A 19,100-nucleotide genomic window follows, 5' to 3' on the forward strand; every position below is an offset into this window, starting at 1 on the left:
TATAAGAAAATAATAGTAATAATGATATTATTTAAGAAAATAATAATATTATATAAGAAAATAATCATATTATATAAGAAAATAATAATAGTAATATTAATTTTTAAGAAAATGATAAATAAAAATCTTTCGAAGACTTTTTAGCTTTTAGATTTTTAAAGAATTCTGATAAGAACAATTTTTTAGTAAAAAATAAAGAAACTGGCCTTTTTTATGATTATGAACCTTTATATACAAAAGCTGGTTATTTATTAAAATAAGGAAATTTTGGAGAAAATTTAAGGAAAATTATTTTAAATGAAGCTTTTTGTACAAATATGATTGAGTCGATTTTAGAAATGAAAGAAATTTATAGTTCTGATTAAGAAGAAGAAAATTAAGTGCTAGAATTCGGATAAGGAGAGATTTTTGAACAAATTCAAGTCCTTTTTAACTTTACTTTCGACCAAGATAAAAAAAAAGTAGTCTTTTTAACATCAACTTGAAATTTAATCTATATGAGTTCTATTGTAGACTTTTCAAGAAGCTTTTTTAGGCTTTCGGGGATGCCTTTTTTGAAAGTTCATATAGAAAAATCGAAGAATTAAGTAATGAATTTAACTGTATAGCGAAATAGAGGGTTGTTTCTATTTATATTTCTGGCCTTTTAAAAGGTCTTATCAGAATGGAAGAAAACTAGAAATAAAAATACATAGATTTTGCTGTAAAAATAAGCGTAAGTTGTATCGAAAAATGCTCTTAGGAAGTTTTCAGGGATTGGTGTTTAAGTTTATCGCTTGCAAACTAGAATAATTCATATTTTTTAATCGAAAAATATTTCTCTAAATTACTTGTATAAGTATAGAAAATAAATGGATTGGGAAAAAGGTTTCGTTATCATAAATTATTGAAAATATTCTTATAATATAATTAAACTTGGAGTAGAAAATATGCCTTAGAAGGGTTAGATATGCTTATAAATACAGAAATATAAGATATTAAAGAATGTGATGAAAATATAGACCTTTTTGCGGAAATTTTATGCTCATGTATAATTGTAAGAATGAATATTAAAAAAATTAAAGACGAAAATATTATTATTGGGGGAATTTAATAGTATATAGATAATAATTAAATTATACTCTAAGATTAAAACTCAGGATTTGAAAATAATCAAAAAATCATTATGTATATAGAGTAGATTTTTAGTAAACTATAAAATGCTAAAGATGAAAGTACTAAAAAATTATATTCTCATATGACTTTTAGAATGTTAGATAGTCTCTCAGTAAAGAAATAAAATGATCTTTTTTGGTCTTATTTTAGACCTTTATTTATATATATTTTAGATAATAAAGTAAATTATATATAAATTTTCTTTTTATATATATTTTTTTATATATATAGCCTGATAATGTAAATGAAATAGAAATTTTAAAAGTAATGTCTTAAAATGAATATCCTAAAAATATAAGAAAAGATATAGTAGGAATTTTAGGGGAGAAATTTTAAAGTGAGAATTGGGTTTCGAGATAAAAAGTACTTATTTTTGCCAAGAATTTCTTTTATTTTGAAGAATATTAAGAAAACTTAGTGGATGTTAATGTGCTTTTAAAAAATGCACTTTTGGATAAAAATCATTCAGTGTCGTTACTTGCGATTGATTGTTTGAGTGATATTTTAAAAATTGCAACTGAAGAAGAATAAAATAACATTTTTTAAAAATTTAAACTTATGGCTTAGATTGTATTGTCGAAAGATAAACATTCGGATGAATATAAAAAATCTTACCATATTAAACTAATTGGGATTTAAGTTTTAATGGCATTACTTTTGGCATTTTAAGATTAGATTTATGGATGGACTGAGGAGGCTTTGAAGGAGATTATTCATTCGAAAAATGCTAATGCGGTTTTAAAGAAAAAGTTAAAGAATTCATCTCTTAGTATTAGAAAGATAGAATTGATATTATTAAGTTTAATAATTTAGAACTTTCAGATAAAATAAAAAAGTAAATTATAGAAATTGCCAATAGTTTTAATTATTTTGCATGAATATTTTTTTTTTATTTAAATATAAAAATTAAAATTGATTCAAGTTATATATTTTTATATATTATATATATATACATTAAATATTATATTTTTTTATTTTTTTTATATGTGATTTTATTTTATTTTATTTTATTTTTTAAAAATATTTTAAATAAAATAAAATATATATTTTATATCAAAAGGAATAATTTCTTTTTTAAAAAAAAATCAATTTTTTTTATTTAATTTTTGAATATTAAATATTATTCTTTTTTAAAATAAGCGAAAAAAAATTTTAAATGTAAAAATCGACTTAAAGATAATCTAAATTAGAATAAAAAGATGGATTCTATTTTTTTATTTTAACAAAAAGATAATCTAAATAATATAAAAATAAAAAACTCACATATACAAATAATAATAATTAATTAAAAAAGTTTTTTAAAATTATTATTAAAAATAATAATCTATAATATATATCCATTTTAATTAAATAATTAATAAAATTTAATTTATTATATTAATTTAAATTACTAATAATCTTACTTTCATTTTTTTTTTTTTTAAATATATAATAAAGCGGAAATTAAATATAAATTTTACTATTAAAATTATTAAAGTAAAATTAATAATAACCAAATTTGATTTTTTTTATTTAATTTAATTATAAAATAAAATTAAATATATATTAATAAAAAAAAAAGGCGTAATAATTATAAATATAAATATAAAAAAAAGTTATATGTTAAGTATATAAAATCCATTTATTTAATAAATTTTATTTTATTGGAGCATTTTTTTAGTAATTTCTTCAATATATTAAGGAAAGAAAATGTAGAAGAAAAAGTATTTTTTTATATATATTTTTATTATTATTAATGTAAAAAAAATTTAAATTTAAATTATTAGTAAATTATTAGAAAAAGAAAAGAAAAAATTAGAATAATTATAATAAACAGTATAATTATAATAAAAATAATAATAAGAAGGCGTATAGAAATAAAATTATTAAAATTAAATTTAAAAGGTATGTATTATTGATTTTTTTTTTTAATATTAATCAAATTTTTATTTTAATTTTATTTAAATAAAAAGAAATTAAGAGCAGGAATTAATTTAAATTTAGATGATGTTTTTGGAGATGATGACAAATAATAATAAATATAAAATGAAAAAATAGAAATTAACTTAAAAGAAGTTTAGATAAAAAGAACGGCTACAGAATATATAAATAATGAATAAGTATCATTTAAAAGTTAAAAAAATATTTAAAATAATATATTGGTTGATAAAAAAGATGAATAATAAAATATATATAAAGAAAAAAAAATGAATTATATAAAAAATAGGAAGAAAAAAATTAAATTATAACAAATAACAAATTTTGGATTGATAAAAAGAAAAACAAAAAAAAAATTTAATATAATAAAAATAATATTCATAATAATAATAATAATAATAATAATAATAATAGTAAAAATTATAGTAAGAAGATGTTAATTATAAATTATAGAAAATAAATAATTATGATTTTGTTAAGAAAATTAACAAAAAAATAAAATAAAATAAATTTAATGAAGAAAATTCAGATAGCTCTTCTAATGTATCTGATAAAAATACATTAAAAAAGTACACTTTTATATATATTAAATATATGTAATTTTTTTTTTTTTTAGGATAAAAGAAACTATGTAAAGATAAAAAGCTTTAATTTAATTAGAAAAAGAAAAAAATCAATAATAATTAAAATTATAATTAATATAATCAGAATAATAAGTTGATTTATAATAATAAAATTTTTAAAATAAAGATTAAAATGAAAACAATTTAATTAAAGAAAACAAAAATTAAATTAATAATGGAATATTCGTAACAATTATCAATAAAAATGATATAAGTAATAATAATAATGATATAAGTGTTAATATTAACGATTAAAAAGATAATAAAAATCCTTTAAAATAAAATTAAAATCTTTTTTAAAATCTAACTTAATAATAAAAAAATGAGAAAGAAATATTAAATTTAATATAAGTAGAAAAAATAAACTAAATTAAATAAAAAGAAGAGTAAAAACCTTTATTTTCTAATTAAATAGGAAGTTTTGAAAATAACGAAAATAATGGTGTTTAAGAATAAAAAAAGACAGGATTATTTGAAAATAATATTTAAGGATAAAAAAAAACAGGATTATTTGATGGTATACAAGAATAAAATAAAACAGTATTATTAGAAAATAAAAATTAAGATTAAAAATAAATAGGATTATTTGAAAAAAAAGTCGTAGATTAAAAAAAAATCGAATTATTTGAAAACAATACTACTGATTAAAATAAAATAGGATTATTTGAAAAAAATAATTTGGAATAAAAAAATGTTGGTTTATTTGAAAATATAGGCGAGGAACAAAATAAAATAGTATTATTTGAAAATAAAGCTTAGAAATAAAATAAAACAGGATTATTTGAAAACAATAGTTAAGAATATAATAAAGGATTATTTGAAAATAAAGTTTAAGATTAAAAAAAAACAGGATTATTTGAAAATAATAATTAAGAATAAAATAGTAAAGGATTATTTGAAAATAATAGTTAAGAATAAAATAATAAAGGATTATTGTTTGATAATATACAAGAAAAAAATAAAACAGGATTGTTTGAAAATTAGGAATAAAAAAAAGTTGTTTTATTTGAAAATAATGCTTAAGAAAAAATAAAAATAGGTCTATTTGATAATAATTCTTAAGATTAAAAAAAATAGGGTTATTAGAAACAAATAAATAAGGGCAAAAGAAAAATAGCCTTTCTGAAAATAATTAAGAAGAAAAAAAATATGGATTATTTACAAATAATTAGGATTAATAAAGCTTATTTGAAAATAATAGTTAATAATAAAAAAATTTATTTGGAAATAATTAAGAAAAGAACAATATAATAAACAATAATTAACAATAAAAGGATTTGTTTGAAAATAATAATTAAGAATAAAAGAACTTATTCGAAAATAATAATTAAGAATAAAAAAACTTATTCGAAAATAATAATTAAGAACAAAAAAGTCTATTTGAAAATAATAATTAAGAACAAAAAAGCCTATTTGGGAATAATAATTAAGAACAAAAAAGTCTATTTGGAAATAATAATTAAGAGCAAAAAAGCCTATTTGGGAATAATAATTAAGAGCAAAAAAGCCTATTTGGGAATAATAATTAAGAACAAAAAAGCCTATTTGGGAATAATAATTAAGAACAAAAAAGCCTATTTGGGAATAATAATTAAGAACAAAAAAGCCTATTTGGGAATAATAATTAAGAACAAAAAGGTTTATTTGCAATTAATGATAATGAAAAAAAGAATCTGAATTGTAATAATAATGAAGAAAAAAATATTATATTTGTGAATAATAATTAAGAACAAAAAAAGAAATATAGAATGAAAATAATAAAGAAATAAAAAAAAGTTCATTGGATAAAAATTAAAATGATAATGAAGAAACTGAAAAATCTAATTTGTTTGCGAATATTATAAATGAAGCGAAATTTCCTTTTTAATAAAAAGAAGAAAATAATAGTTTATTTTTAACAAATAATGAATAAAATTAAAAGGTTTCATTATTTCAAAATTCAAATAAAGATAATAATAATTAAAGTCTATTTAAAAAAGAAGGCTTATTTGCAAATTTAAATAAAGGAAACGAAAATAAAGAATAAAATTAAGAAATTAACAAAAAAAAATACTGAAAAATAAGAAGGAGCAAAAAGTTTGTTTTCTAATATTAGTAATGTAAATAAAGAAGGAACATTATAAGTAAATTAAAGTACAGGATTATTTGGGAATACTTAAAATAATAAGGGAGTTAATAAATAAGAAAATTAGCTTTCTAATTTGATTAGTAGTAATGTATAATAATAAGGAACTTCTTTATTTAGAAAAAAGGATTAAGAATTAAAATAAGAAGGACTTTTAAATAATAATAATAGTAATACAGAAGGATTATTTGGTAAAAATGGAGGTTTGTTTTAAAAAAATACTAATAATTGTGGAGGATTATTCTAAAACGCTTTGAACACATAGGGTAGTAGTGGGTTATTTGGTAATAATAAGATATAATAAAATAATAGTGCAAACGGAGGAGGAGGATTATTTGATAATTTAAAAAGCATTGAAAGCAATAATAATTAGATAAAATAAGTAGAAAATAATTGAAAAAGTAAATTATAAATAAAAAAAGATATTATTATTTTATTAAAAATATATTAAATAATAATATTATTTAATTTTTATATTTTAAAAATATTTATTATGTAAACTATTATTTTCTTTTTTTTTTTTAGTATTTTATTTTTTTTTTTCATAAACAAATTAATTATAAGTATGATATAATTGATAAAATTATTTATAAAGATAATTTTAAAATTTATAAATTAAAAATTAATAAATATACTTTTATTTTATAATAATAAACAATTTATTAATTATGTGTATAATATATTTATTAAATTACTTTTTTAATTTTTTATTTTTATTTTTTATTAATTTTTAAATATTTTCTTCCTTCAATTATATACCAAATTTTTGAATATATTTTATTTATATGTTTCATTTGTAATATTAACTTTATACTATTTTTTCTTCTTCAAGTATTATATTCTTATTATATATTATGATTTTCTCTTATTTATAGTTATCTCATACTTTTTTGCTTTTCTTTAACATAAAGTAGTGACATTAAGATTTTAAGTTATTTTAACTATTTTTCGGTGATATTATTTCCCTAAATAGTTCAACAAATAGTAAAAAAGTTTTTATTGTTTTTAATTATATTTATTTTTTGGTTGTAATTTTATTTGATATATATACTAGGTAATAATTTTATTTTATATGTTTTGAAGTTTTGCTATGCTTTTTTAAATGTTGTTTATTATTCAGTTTTATATTGTTTTTTTTTTTTAGTTTTCAAATATTTATTTATTTATATTATATTTACTTTATAAATTTAATATTTTTTCTTATATCTTTAAAAAATGTATTCATTAATCTTTAGTTTTAATTATTAAATATTACATTTCTTTGTTTAAATTTAGGAAAATATAAAAACTCAATTTTTTGTTATCAGATGTTTTAATGTATCTAACTGTAATAAATAAAAATGATAATGAAGTTAATAGTTATTAATACAATTAGTAAATTTATGTATAAAAAATATTTTAATAACTTATAAATTGTAAATAATACTTAATTTATAGCAATATAAAGAAAATTTATTTAAAATAATAATAATATTTATATGATGCTTTATATATATGTATATTTATTTATATAAAATTATAAACTTATTGCATATAATTTTAAAAATCAGAAAATAACTAATATAAAGTATTTTTTTTTTTTTGATATAATTAAAAAAATTATCATTATTTTAACAATTATTAAATTACTTTTATATTAAATAAGTGATATTTTATAAAATTTATTTAAAAGAAAAATAGAAATAAAGAAAAATATGAAAAAACAAGAAATATAATTTTCTAAGATTGAAAATGTGACCTAACCAATAATAAAAGTATAAAAAATAATTGAAACTTTATATTTATTACTAAAAAAATAAATAAAAAAATAAAAAAGTAAAAATTTAAATTATAAAAAAGCTAGGATAGAATAAATGAAAATAAAATCGAATAAATTTTTTAAAAAATAATATATAAAGAAAATTTAGTATTTTCGCCTTCAAATAACAATAGTATTTGTATTATTAATAAAGGTGATTCTAATTAAGATATATTAAAAAAAGATTATTAAAGGGATAATAGATAGTTAACAGTTATTTTTAACTTAATAACTTAGTTATATAAATTTTATAAAATAATTACAAAAAATACACGGATATATGTTAAACTAACGAAATTTTAACACGATTAAATAGGAGATAAATCTGCTTTTTTTATAAAAAATTTTAAATAATAAAATATGATTTTTTTTTACAATTTAGAAAATTAATTATAATTTATAATAAGTAAAATTTAACAAATAATTCCTTTTGAAATCCCTGTTATCAATCCAAACGGCTTAATAAGGAATTTATGGGACATTTTTATTGCATTGATAATAATAATAGTGAATTTCGAAATAAGTTTAATTCTTTTTTTTGATTAAAATGCTAAATAATAGATTATAGATTATTAGTTAATTTTATTTTTGCTTCTTATTGATATTTTCGTTAATTTTAATACTGGAAAATTTGAGAAAGGAAAACTTATAAAAAGTAGAAGTAAAATTTCAATAAAATATTTAAAATCTTTTTTTTTAATTGATATTATTACAGTTTTACCTTTGGCAAATCTTATTTATAATATTAATATTTTTAAAATTATTTAAAAAGATTATTTTTGTATCCTTTTTTTTCTAAAATTGCTTCAATTAAATAATATATTGGAAAAAATGGCTTTTTATTTAAGCTTTTAAAGAAATTGTAAAAATATTGTTGATTTAATAAAACTTTTGTTAATAATTATCTTTGTAGCACATGTTTTTGCTTGTCTATGGCATGGATTAGGTCTTTATTAAATTAAGTACTTAAATAAATAAAATAATACATGGCTCCATAATAAAAACTTAACTTAATCTTCAATCTAAGATAGATATATTTACTCTTTTTATTTCCTTGCGGCAACTATGATTACTGTAGGATATGGGGATGTAACACCTTAGAATTCTATGGAATGCACTTTTGTAGTTATTACGATGATTTTTACAGGAATGGTATATGCTTATAGTTTAAATTCTATTGGAAATATTATATAAAATATTAATAAATCAAATATTAATTTTAAAGAAGATATGGAAACAATTCATACTTTTATGAGAGATGAAAATGTAAATTCAGAACTAAGAGTTAGAATTACGAATTATTTATAATATTTATATAAGGTAAAAAATTATATAAATATATAGATAAATATATATATATATATATATTATATATATATATATATTTATATATATATATATATTATATTTATATATTATTTTACTCCATATTTTATTCAAAACAGGAAACTAATACTATTAGATAAGAAAAAGAAAATTAAGTTTTAGAAAAAATATCAAAAAATTTAAAATATGATTTGATTTAAGAAATTTAAGGGAAATATTTAAAATAAATTCCTTAAATTTATTGCCTTTAATCCCGAAGTGAAATTATTTAAATTATGGAAGAAATTTTATTTTCACCTGGTGAAATTATTTACGGGTAAGATAGGTTGGATGATTGTTCGTTCTATTATTTAGTAAAGGGAGAAGTGAAGATTTATTAATAATAAATAGAATTTAATAAGAAATAATTATTAAAAGTTATATAAAAAAAGGAACATTTTGGGAATTTCTCATTTATAACTGGAAGATCGAGAGAAAACACAGCCCAAGCTTCCGATTTTTGTCGTGTTTATAAAATAAATAGAACGAAGTTTATTGAAATAGTTAACAAAAATGTTTAAGATTGGGAAATATTTTAAATGTATAAAGAATCACTTATTTTTAATAATTAATACAAAAAATATATTTTTCCATGTATAGTATGTAATTAAGAAGGACATTAACCATAAAATTGCTTTAAAATACACTTTACAGTATCGAAAAATATAGTAATTAATAAAAACTAGATATCAAAAGCTATTTGTAATAGAAGTTAATATGAAAGAAGAGATTTTAAATTTTAAACACTTTTTTAAAAATATGAGTGTTTTGAAGGAGCTGTGGATATTCTTTAAGATGAAAAATATATTTAAATTTTGGAAAATTTAGAATAGTCAATGAGTGAAAGTTAATACTAAAGTTATTTATAGCATCTAGATTTTTTAGATAATGAAGAAAATAAAATTTTATAAATTTAATTAGGTAATTTAGGTAATTAATAATTATAATAGAATTATAAATAAGATTTTTTAAATGAGGAATTTAAATAGGATAGTTTAATAAATGGGAGTTAAATTTAATATGATGATGATATTAAAAAATAAGATACTAATAATCAAAACTTAGGAGTAGATTCTTTAGATTATAATAAGTCATGTGAATATTATAATGAAAAAATAAACTTAGAAGATAATGAGTAAGAGAATAAAAAAGAAAATACTAGTATTGAAGATATAAAAATATAATAAAATACAGATTAAATATAAAAAAACTTTTTTGAATATAATAGAAATTAAATAAATAATAAAAAATAGGTATCATTTAATCCTGAAGCGATATTTATCAAAATGAGTTAAGTTGATTTAAGTTTTGAATAAGGAAGTTTATAAAAAACAGATAATAATGATGATTTTTATTCATATTAAAATTATATGAGTAGTGATAGAATAAATATTCAATAACAGAAAAATGAAAAATTAGAAAATGATAAAAGTAAAATAAATAATGATAATGTAAATAAAAAAATATAATAATAATAATAATAATAATAATAATAATAATAATAGTAATAATAGTAATAATAATAATATATATAATTGTGAATATGCAAAAACATAAAAATAAATGCCTACTTATCTTTCGAATAATTAAATTTCTATGAATATATAAAGTTTTAAATAAATAATCCCTTTAAAGAAAAATTTATAAAGAAGTTTTACTTTAATTTATTAATCTTAAAATTATTAATAATAAAATAAAAATTTAGACTCTATTTAAAGGCTTTAAAAATTTTAAAAAATTGAAAAATAAATTGTTTAGGTGGAAAATAATAAAATAAATTCGAAAATAAATGATATTTCTAGACGTTCTTATAAGAAAATATCTTACATTTAGAAACAAAAATAATTAAATAATATTAAATATGATAAAAATGGCAATATTTTATAGCCTGTTTCTGAAGGATCTATAAGTACTCCTTTCCGTATTTTTAAAAATAATACAATTATTCCAAAAAATATTAAATTCGACAATAAAAAAAATTAATAATAGTAAATATTTGATATAATTTAAGAAAAAAAAAATACTTTTGATGATACTTAATTTTTTGATAATAAAAATTAATTTTTTAGCGTTTTTTTATTTGATAATTTAAAAATTTTCGAATTCTATTATCCAAGGTTTAATGCAGATAAAATATTTGATGTTATTAATTAAAAAATACCTTCAAACAATAAAAAAAAACATATTTTATTTAAAAAAAGAAAGCATTTGTTAAATCATAATTTTATTTCTAAATTTTATTAAAATAAAAGATTAAGTAATAAAAATTTGATTAAAAAAAGTTTAAATAATGTAAAGAATTTTCAAACTTAATGACTAATTTTTTTGAAATATAGTTATCTTAATACTAAATATACATATATATATATTTTAATTTATAATATATTTTAATATTTAATAATTAACTAATAATGTATTTTATTTATTTAATTTATATAAAGAATATATATTTATTAATGTATATTTATTTGAATTAAATAATTTAAAAATTATTATCTATATTATAAAAAAATAATATATTATTATATTAAATATATTAAAATATGCAATATTTTAACTTTTAGAAATATTTATTGAATTTAAAATATTTTTACTATTAAATACAAAATAAATAAATAACATATTATATTTTTTTTAAGATTTATTATTATTATATATATATTTATCTTAACGATGTAAAATAAATATATTTTTAAATTTATAAAATTATATTTCGTTTATTATTTATTTAATATTACTTTTTAATTTTTCAAAAATCTTAACTTTAATTAGTAAATGTTTGCGCATAATTATTTTTAAAGACTATTTTTATAATTATATAAAATATTAAACCTAAATTTTATTTTTTAACAACTTTTAAATATATAGAACAATTAAAAAAAAAAAAAAATTAAAAAAAAAATAACAAAAATTTAAAAAAATAAAAATAATAAATAATATTTTTTTTAATAAAAAAAAAAAAAAAATATACAAAATTTATATATAATAATAATAAATACCTATAATAAAAATGTTTATTATGCTAGGAAATAGAGGAAAATTAGCAATCGATGAATCGAAATGGGAATAATTTGAGAAAAAAGTAAAAACAGCAACATATAGCTTAATGCACGACTTATTACAATCAAGTGTAGTATCTCCGTTTTTATATAAAATATTAATTTTAATTGAATCTTTTTAAATAATATATTATTCTATTCATCCTTAATTATCTTTTTTATGGGATTCAAGTATAACAAATATAGTTTAATAGGCTTTTAAATATTTTTAAATAAATGGAATAATCTCAGATGGATAAAATGAAGTAAAAAATAAAATATATATATTTTTCTTTTTATCAATTTTTGTTTTAATTTTAATATTTTTTTATGAATCACAATAATCAAAAAAAAACAAATAAAAATATGGAGATATTTATTTTAATTGAATAAAAAAAAATATATATAAATATATATAAATATATATATATTTAAATATATTTATGCATTATATTTTTTTTTTTATATTTATATTTATTTATTAGTTAATATTAGCTATTTTATATTTTGTATGCTTTGTTTAATTATTTATGCTTTTTCTTTTTATATTTGCTTTAGTTTAAAGTGCTTAAAAGCATAAAAAAGCATCTACATTCTCCATTTATTGTACAAAACTACTATCTGGATACGGAATATTATTAAATACAATAGGAATAATTCCTTTTTTTAATATAATGATAATTATTTTATATTGTGATTCATCATCAAAAGTTACCTAAAATTTAGATTGTTATTCTGGACTTTTTTTCATTCATTTTTCAGCAGCAGTTTTTTGTCTTATTTTGCTCTTTTTTTTTACTCTCCTTTTTATTAGACTTTATATAGATTTAAATCCATGCTCTCACCTGCCTTTTGCATGTTCTTAGTCAAAGTATTCCCTAATAAAACTTGGTTTAAAATTAATTTTGCCAATATATATTACTTTTGATTGGAAAAGTTCCTTAGATAAGGTTTTTATTGTTCTTTTAGTAGTTTTTAATCTGATAGTATGTGCCTAAGGGTATTTGACACCTCCTGTATATAATACGGGTGTATAAATAGTGATTATTATTCTAGATTCGAGTGTTTTGTGGATTTCGTGTTGTGCTTTGATTTCTGGTTTAATTGATAACGGATAAGTAGGACTACTTTATATGGGTTTAGGAATTCCTTTGATTTCCATAGTATATTATAGTTTAATAAAATGCCGAGATCAATCCTTTTTGACTAAATAGGTAAGAAATTTCAAAAAAGAGACTGAATTGGAATAATATATTAATATATTGATAAATTTAATAGAGAATAGGGAAAAAGCAGAACAGAGAATTCAATTAGAAGGGGTGTTAAAATTCCATATTAAAAATTGTAATAAATAACAGGATTAGTGTGATTGTTAAAATATTGCAAATTAAAAAGAAGAAGATGGAAATAATGGAGTTTCAGTTAATTCTTCAAGAAAATGGTATATATTTGTATATAGTATTTTATTGGATGGGTTTGAAAAATTCCAGAAAAGTGCAAGATTGCATTTATTACATGCCTATATTTAATAGGGAAAATTATAGAATAAATTCAAGTCTTTGTTTGAATTAATGATTACTGAGGAGTCTAAGCCTAATTTGTAGGAGGAGTTTTCAATATATAGGTATAAGCATTTGATAGAAGAAGAAATGATAGAGAATGATACGAGAGGGTAGGAGACTAAGGGGGTAGAAGTGAATAATATTGTTGCTTTTTAGAATAGATTTGTCATATTTTTGGCAGCTATTGAGAAGTCAGTGACATTTCATTTGGAATTTTGGAGCAAATTGTTAGAAGACTCACCTGATATATAAAAATTGCTGAGTTTAGGGAGTAAAATTACTAATACAGTAGAACATACAGCGGAATTATATACGAAGTTGTAAGATATGAACCCAAATCATATAAAGTGTTTAGAGATATATGGTTATTTCCTAAAAGATATAGTAAATGATGATCAAGAAGGTACCAGAGTTATAGAAAAAGCAGAATATGTAGCCAAAAGTAATTAGGCAAATAAATAATTTGTAGACGCAGATAAAATAAAATATGGAGAAAATTCAAACACATGCATAATAACAGTATCTGGGAATATAAATTCGATAGGTATATTAACAAATTCTAACAATGAAGTAACTAGGTATATAAAATTATAAATATATATATATATATATTTATGTTTTATATATATGTTAAATTATTTTTCATTTATTGTTTTTTAGGATATTAGGTTATTAAAAAAATGAAATAATAGATTAAAATATTAGCAGAATTATGCCTAAAGTATATGGCGATTTACATGATAAACTGATGTATAGATATTTAAATACGTCAGAACCAAAAGTTATTGGTTAGGAAAGAACTGTAATGTGTTAAAATAAACTCGGTTATTTAGTTCCTTGTAGTCTATTGATAAAAGTATTACCTAATTTAGACGAAGGTATTTAAATTGTAGGATTTATTAAGGAATTAGATGGTATATCTATTAAAGTTAACTAGATAGAGAAGAAGTAATCCATTATTTAATATATAGGGAAGATAATTTATAGATTTAAGGCGTAACTTAGTCTTGTCATACTTCTTTTGGCATTCCCGCTTAATTAATGTATGGAAACGCATCTAATACTCCAGAATTTACTATAGATTCAATTGCTCCAGGTATTATAGATCCAAAAAATTTAGAAGAATTAAAAAGTCCTTAAGGGTTGATTGTATAGATTAATACTACATTTATTTAATAAAATTTCCTCATCGATGAAGATGAGGAAGATTAAGATTTTAATAATATTAATAATAATGAATATGTAGATAAATAGGGAAATTCAGGATACGGTAATGAGGAAGACTATGAAAATTAAGATGATATCTAGTAGTAATAGTAGTATTAATAGTAGTATTAATAGTAGTAGTAATAGTAATAGTAATAGTAATAGTAATAGTAATAGTAGTAATAAGGAGAAAATATGGGGGATGGTAAAAAAAGTAAGTACAGAAAAACTAATATTAGGGTAAATTTGTAGGAAGAAGCTGAATATGGAGAAGGGTTTAAAATTATTACTATTAAGTTTATTGAAGCGGATGAGAATGATGAGAATGTTTATAAATAAAAATCAGCTAATATTGATAATTAAGAGGAAAAATAAGAGTAAGAATAGGAAGAGAAAATTTAAAATAATCAAGATGAACATCGAAATGATATCGAAGATGAGGGTTCTAATGTCTCCGGAGCTTCCTTAAATGAAGATATGAGACATTTGAAAGATTTTAAAGCACTTATATCAGAAAAAACAGTCCCGAAATCTATAAAAATCTTAAAAAGAACTGTCTTTTTATTACTTATAATTGTTTGTGCACTAACAGGAACTGACTTAGGTTATAAATTAAAAGAATAAAGTGATATATAAGAAGGTGTTGATGCTATAAATTATGCTTATATGAGACCTAATTTAATGGAAGAAGTTAATTATTATTCAAGAAAATTATAAATATTAGGATTGTAAATAAGATTATATATAAAAATAATATATATTTTTATATATATTATTTTGATAGTGGCAAATTACTAGAACCTGCATTAAAATTACCTTAAAATGCTGCTTAAATTACTAAATTTGAAAATCTTTATAAATATTATTTAGAATTATATGTTAAATAATTATAAGATATTTAATTTAACGTTATTAGATCAGAAATAAAAATGGAAGCTAGAATGAATTATGTTGCTAATGATACTTTATATAATACAGTTTTTTAATTATAAAATAAAGCTACAGATACTGAATAAAAAGTATATACTGATGCTATTTTTTAATTCATTACAAGTGCATCATCTTTAAAAAGCGCTAATTTAGATAATTTTGTAATAAATATTTAAATAATTATATATATATATGTATATAGAAAGCTTCTTAAAGTCCATTTATAGATTCGACTTAAAAATTTTTTTTTTTTGTAAGAGAAAATGGGCTTTATGTATATAGAGATGCTGCATTTGTTATTGCTATGACATTTTATGATTTTTATTATAATTTAACTTCTAATTCGGAATTAACTTTTAAAATAATTATGATTATTGGAATTATTTTCCTCTTACTTTCTTAAGTTATTTTAATTCCTATCGTTTTTTAAGTCATTAAAACAAACAATAGAGTGCTTTCGCTTTTTGGATATATTCCAATTTAAGAGATTCGAGAATTATCATAGAGATGTGAAAAGTTTATTTAAGATTTTCTTTCTTAGGAAGCTAATGAGAATAAAAGTGATAAAAATGATGAAAACTCGTAATCGAATGATAAGCCTAAAAAATAAACACAAGGTGCAAACAAAGTAAACGGAGTTTATGAATTAAATAATGAAGAAGGATTTGAATAAAAAGATTAAAATTAATAATAAGAACCTATAAGTAATAATTAGTTGAGAATTCCGCCAGGAAATCCAAATATTAAGGGTAATTTAATGAGTAGTATAGGATAAAATTCGGGATTGCAAAAAACGGAAAAAAATAAAGTTATTGAGAAGAAGAAATAAGAAGAAAATAATAAAGAAAACTTAAAAAATTAAGAAGAATAAGAAGATTATGAAAATTCAAGGAGTGCAAAATTATTAAATTAAAAAGATAATAATAAAAAAATAGTTATTGTATAGTTTTCTTTTATTGCTATTATATTTATTACATTCTTTGTTGTACATTATATTTTACAAATATAATTTTTAGATGATGTTAAATAAGTTTTAGAACACTTATAATTGATATCTATGAGACCAACATATTTAAAGTATATATATATTTAAAATTATTATATATTTAATAAATATATATATATATATAAATATATATTTATATATTTAAATAATTATTAATATATTATATAAATTTTAATATTTATAAATATTTATTTTTAATTTAGATATAATATGCTTTTTACTTTAGAAGAAATAGCTTCTAAATAAAAAATTATATATTAAAGTATAAATTTAAGAGATAGATATACTGATTTAGTTTATGATAATGAAAAAAAAGTATATTAAAGTTTTAAAAAAGAATATCCTGCAGCTTTTAAATCATATTTAAAATAATTTATGAATATTGATTCATCAAATATTTGTGGTAATGTTACTGCTATTACAGACATTAGTAAATGTGAAGGAATATTTAGTGGAATATTAAAAAGAGGTTTAAGAACATCTGTTGTATCATTTACTGAAAGTAATATAATTTAATATAAAAATATATAAAAATAATATAATATATATATATATATATATATATATATATATATATATATATATATAATTTTATATATAAATATATTAATCATATAAAATATTAGCATTAAGAGATATATCATCTAAATTTTGGTAAAATACTGATGCAAATAGTTAAGAAACTAGTTTAAATAGTGTTGATTTTAAAACAATAGAAGATGGACTTTTATTTATTGTTCCTGCTATGATGGAATTAAACGAAAAATTTTTATCAGATATAAAAACTTTTCTAGATGATAGAAGTAGATTTGAAACAATTCTATTTAGTGTATTTATAGCTGTAGTTTTAGGAGTTTTTTTTATTATTTGGCTACCATATCTTAAAAGTCTAAGTATTAAAATATGGAGAACAAAAGGTATGCTAAATATGATACCAATGGAAGTTATTACAAAACATGAATCACTTAAAAATGCTTTTATATCAGGAGATATTTTATAAGCTGTTAAATGATAAATATTATTATTATAGTAAATAAAAAAATATAAATATAAATATAAATATAAATATAAATATAAATATAAATATAACAATAAAATTATTAAGATATATTAAATTATTATTATAATTTTTAATTTTTATTTATTTTTAATTTATAATTTTCTTACTCATTTTTTAAAATTTTATTTATGATTATTTTCTTTATATTATTTTTATTTATTTTTTACCACTATTTAATTTTAATATGTATTTTTTTTTATATTATTATAATTTATTTTAAATCATAATACTTTATCTTCAATTTTTTTTAATCTTTTTTATATATGATGATTTTCTTTACAAAATAATACAATCTTTTTTTAATTTTTTATTTTTTTTTATTTTTTATTTTTATATTTTTTTTTATTTTTTCCTATTTATATTATATATTTTTTTTAGTCATATTAATATTTTTTTTTTACTTTTGCTAATCTTAAAATAAAATTTAATAATGGTTTTTTTATTTTATTGCTTTTAAATATTTTTATATTTGTATTTATTTTTATTTTTTGAGCTATAATATTTTTTCATATAAGTAAAATTAATATACGTTGATATATTAATAATTTATTTATTTAAAAAAAAAAATTAAATATTATATTTTAATATATATAAATGTTAAATTTTTTAAAACAATTAAAAATTATTTAAATTTAATAAACAATAAATAATAAACATTATTTTTTTCAAATATTAATATTTTTGAAAATTTCATTATTATTTTATATTAATTTTAAAAACTGATCGACTTAATTTTTTAAATTTAAAAAATCAAAATCTTAATTAGGATGTTATTATTGATTAGAATTACTTAAAAATGGCTAATCAAGTGTTTCTTCCTCAATTTATTTATTTTATAAATCTTAATTTTTATTAATATTTGTATATTAATTATAAGAATTTTTATTATCTAAAGACATGTTATTATAATTTCCCTTATTATTATTAGCAATCAAATCTAAATTTTCATTATTACCTTTTTAAATATTATATAATTATTTAAAAATATTAATATTATTAAGACTTATATTATATAGTGATTACTTTCGCTGTTCGTAGTGGTAAAAAATTAAGCAATTTTTTAATTATTAAGTTTAATTGTATTTCCGTTTCTATTGTTTTTTACAGAAAGTTATTACTAAAATTAATTAAATTATTAAGATTTTGTTAAAATTTCTTCCTAAAAATTTTAATTTTATTATTTAAAAGGAGGAGATTGACAAGAACTTTTTATACTTTAATAAAATTAATTACTTTATGTAGTTTTCATTACTTTAATTTTTTCCTTGTTTTGAGAGCTTCTTTCATACCTTTATATTGATGAGGATGGCGTTTT

The 19,100-nt window shown here is 17.6% G+C and overlaps 3 protein-coding genes across 3 annotated transcripts, besides 46 other annotated features; all 3 read left to right on the top strand. All coding sequences in view use genetic code 6, as the record gives it.

Annotated features, from left to right (window-relative positions):
- Positions 1-65: part of a microsatellite that runs on past the window's edge.
- Positions 18-90: a microsatellite.
- Positions 91-664: 574 nt separating this feature from the next.
- On the top strand, positions 665-2,145 carry IMG5_076360 (hypothetical protein; the record flags this gene model as incomplete). Its single annotated transcript, XM_004036544.1, has 2 exons — positions 665-1,336; positions 1,387-2,145. The coding sequence occupies 2 exons, from the start codon at positions 665-667 to the stop codon at positions 2,143-2,145; spliced, it is 1,431 nt and encodes a 476-aa protein (XP_004036592.1).
- Positions 1,342-1,383: a microsatellite.
- Positions 1,358-1,384: a microsatellite.
- Positions 2,125-2,169: a microsatellite.
- Positions 2,170-2,501: 332 nt separating this feature from the next.
- Positions 2,502-2,552: a microsatellite.
- Positions 2,553-2,953: 401 nt separating this feature from the next.
- Positions 2,954-2,995: a microsatellite.
- Positions 2,996-3,302: 307 nt separating this feature from the next.
- Positions 3,303-3,372: a microsatellite.
- Positions 3,373-3,430: 58 nt separating this feature from the next.
- Positions 3,431-3,485: a microsatellite.
- Positions 3,486-4,141: 656 nt separating this feature from the next.
- Positions 4,142-4,630: a microsatellite.
- Positions 4,142-4,769: a microsatellite.
- Positions 4,144-4,285: a microsatellite.
- Positions 4,160-4,630: a microsatellite.
- Positions 4,699-4,773: a microsatellite.
- Positions 4,774-4,879: 106 nt separating this feature from the next.
- Positions 4,880-5,433: a microsatellite.
- Positions 4,976-5,433: a microsatellite.
- Positions 4,982-5,432: a microsatellite.
- Positions 5,434-7,488: 2,055 nt separating the features above from the next.
- Positions 7,489-7,533: a microsatellite.
- A 916-nt stretch (positions 7,534-8,449) lies between these two features.
- On the top strand, positions 8,450-10,524 carry IMG5_076370 (hypothetical protein; the record flags this gene model as incomplete). Its single annotated transcript, XM_004036545.1, has 2 exons — positions 8,450-8,938; positions 9,064-10,524. The coding sequence occupies 2 exons, from the start codon at positions 8,450-8,452 to the stop codon at positions 10,522-10,524; spliced, it is 1,950 nt and encodes a 649-aa protein (XP_004036593.1).
- Positions 8,948-9,034: a microsatellite.
- Positions 8,970-9,039: a microsatellite.
- Positions 9,318-9,358: a microsatellite.
- Positions 10,449-10,511: a microsatellite.
- Positions 10,525-11,341: 817 nt separating the features above from the next.
- Positions 11,342-11,375: a microsatellite.
- A 31-nt stretch (positions 11,376-11,406) lies between these two features.
- Positions 11,407-11,453: a microsatellite.
- A 404-nt stretch (positions 11,454-11,857) lies between these two features.
- Positions 11,858-11,917: a microsatellite.
- Positions 11,859-11,910: a microsatellite.
- Positions 11,865-11,904: a microsatellite.
- An 85-nt stretch (positions 11,918-12,002) lies between the features above and the next one.
- Positions 12,003-17,737, top strand: IMG5_076380 (hypothetical protein; the record flags this gene model as incomplete). Its single annotated transcript, XM_004036546.1, has 8 exons — positions 12,003-12,287; positions 12,507-14,161; positions 14,244-14,511; positions 14,571-15,517; positions 15,574-15,880; positions 15,922-16,796; positions 16,929-17,227; positions 17,352-17,737. 8 exons carry the CDS (start codon positions 12,003-12,005, stop codon positions 17,735-17,737), a joined length of 5,022 nt encoding a protein of 1,673 aa, XP_004036594.1.
- Positions 12,419-12,449: a microsatellite.
- Positions 12,425-12,462: a microsatellite.
- Positions 14,892-14,968: a microsatellite.
- Positions 16,788-16,858: a microsatellite.
- Positions 16,798-16,866: a microsatellite.
- Positions 16,818-16,892: a microsatellite.
- Positions 16,883-16,916: a microsatellite.
- Positions 17,229-17,315: a microsatellite.
- Positions 17,240-17,348: a microsatellite.
- Positions 17,241-17,344: a microsatellite.
- Positions 17,241-17,348: a microsatellite.
- Positions 17,249-17,332: a microsatellite.
- A 27-nt stretch (positions 17,738-17,764) lies between the features above and the next one.
- Positions 17,765-17,814: a microsatellite.
- Positions 17,815-17,904: 90 nt separating this feature from the next.
- Positions 17,905-17,945: a microsatellite.
- A 134-nt stretch (positions 17,946-18,079) lies between these two features.
- Positions 18,080-18,127: a microsatellite.
- Positions 18,080-18,136: a microsatellite.
- Positions 18,081-18,136: a microsatellite.
- Positions 18,089-18,161: a microsatellite.
- Positions 18,129-18,180: a microsatellite.
- Positions 18,181-19,100: the final 920 nt, after the last annotated feature.

The sequence above is a fragment of the Ichthyophthirius multifiliis genome (genome assembly GCF_000220395.1).
Source record: "Ichthyophthirius multifiliis unplaced genomic scaffold scaff_1120509250477, whole genome shotgun sequence".
Classification (NCBI taxonomy): domain Eukaryota; phylum Ciliophora; class Oligohymenophorea; order Hymenostomatida; genus Ichthyophthirius; species Ichthyophthirius multifiliis.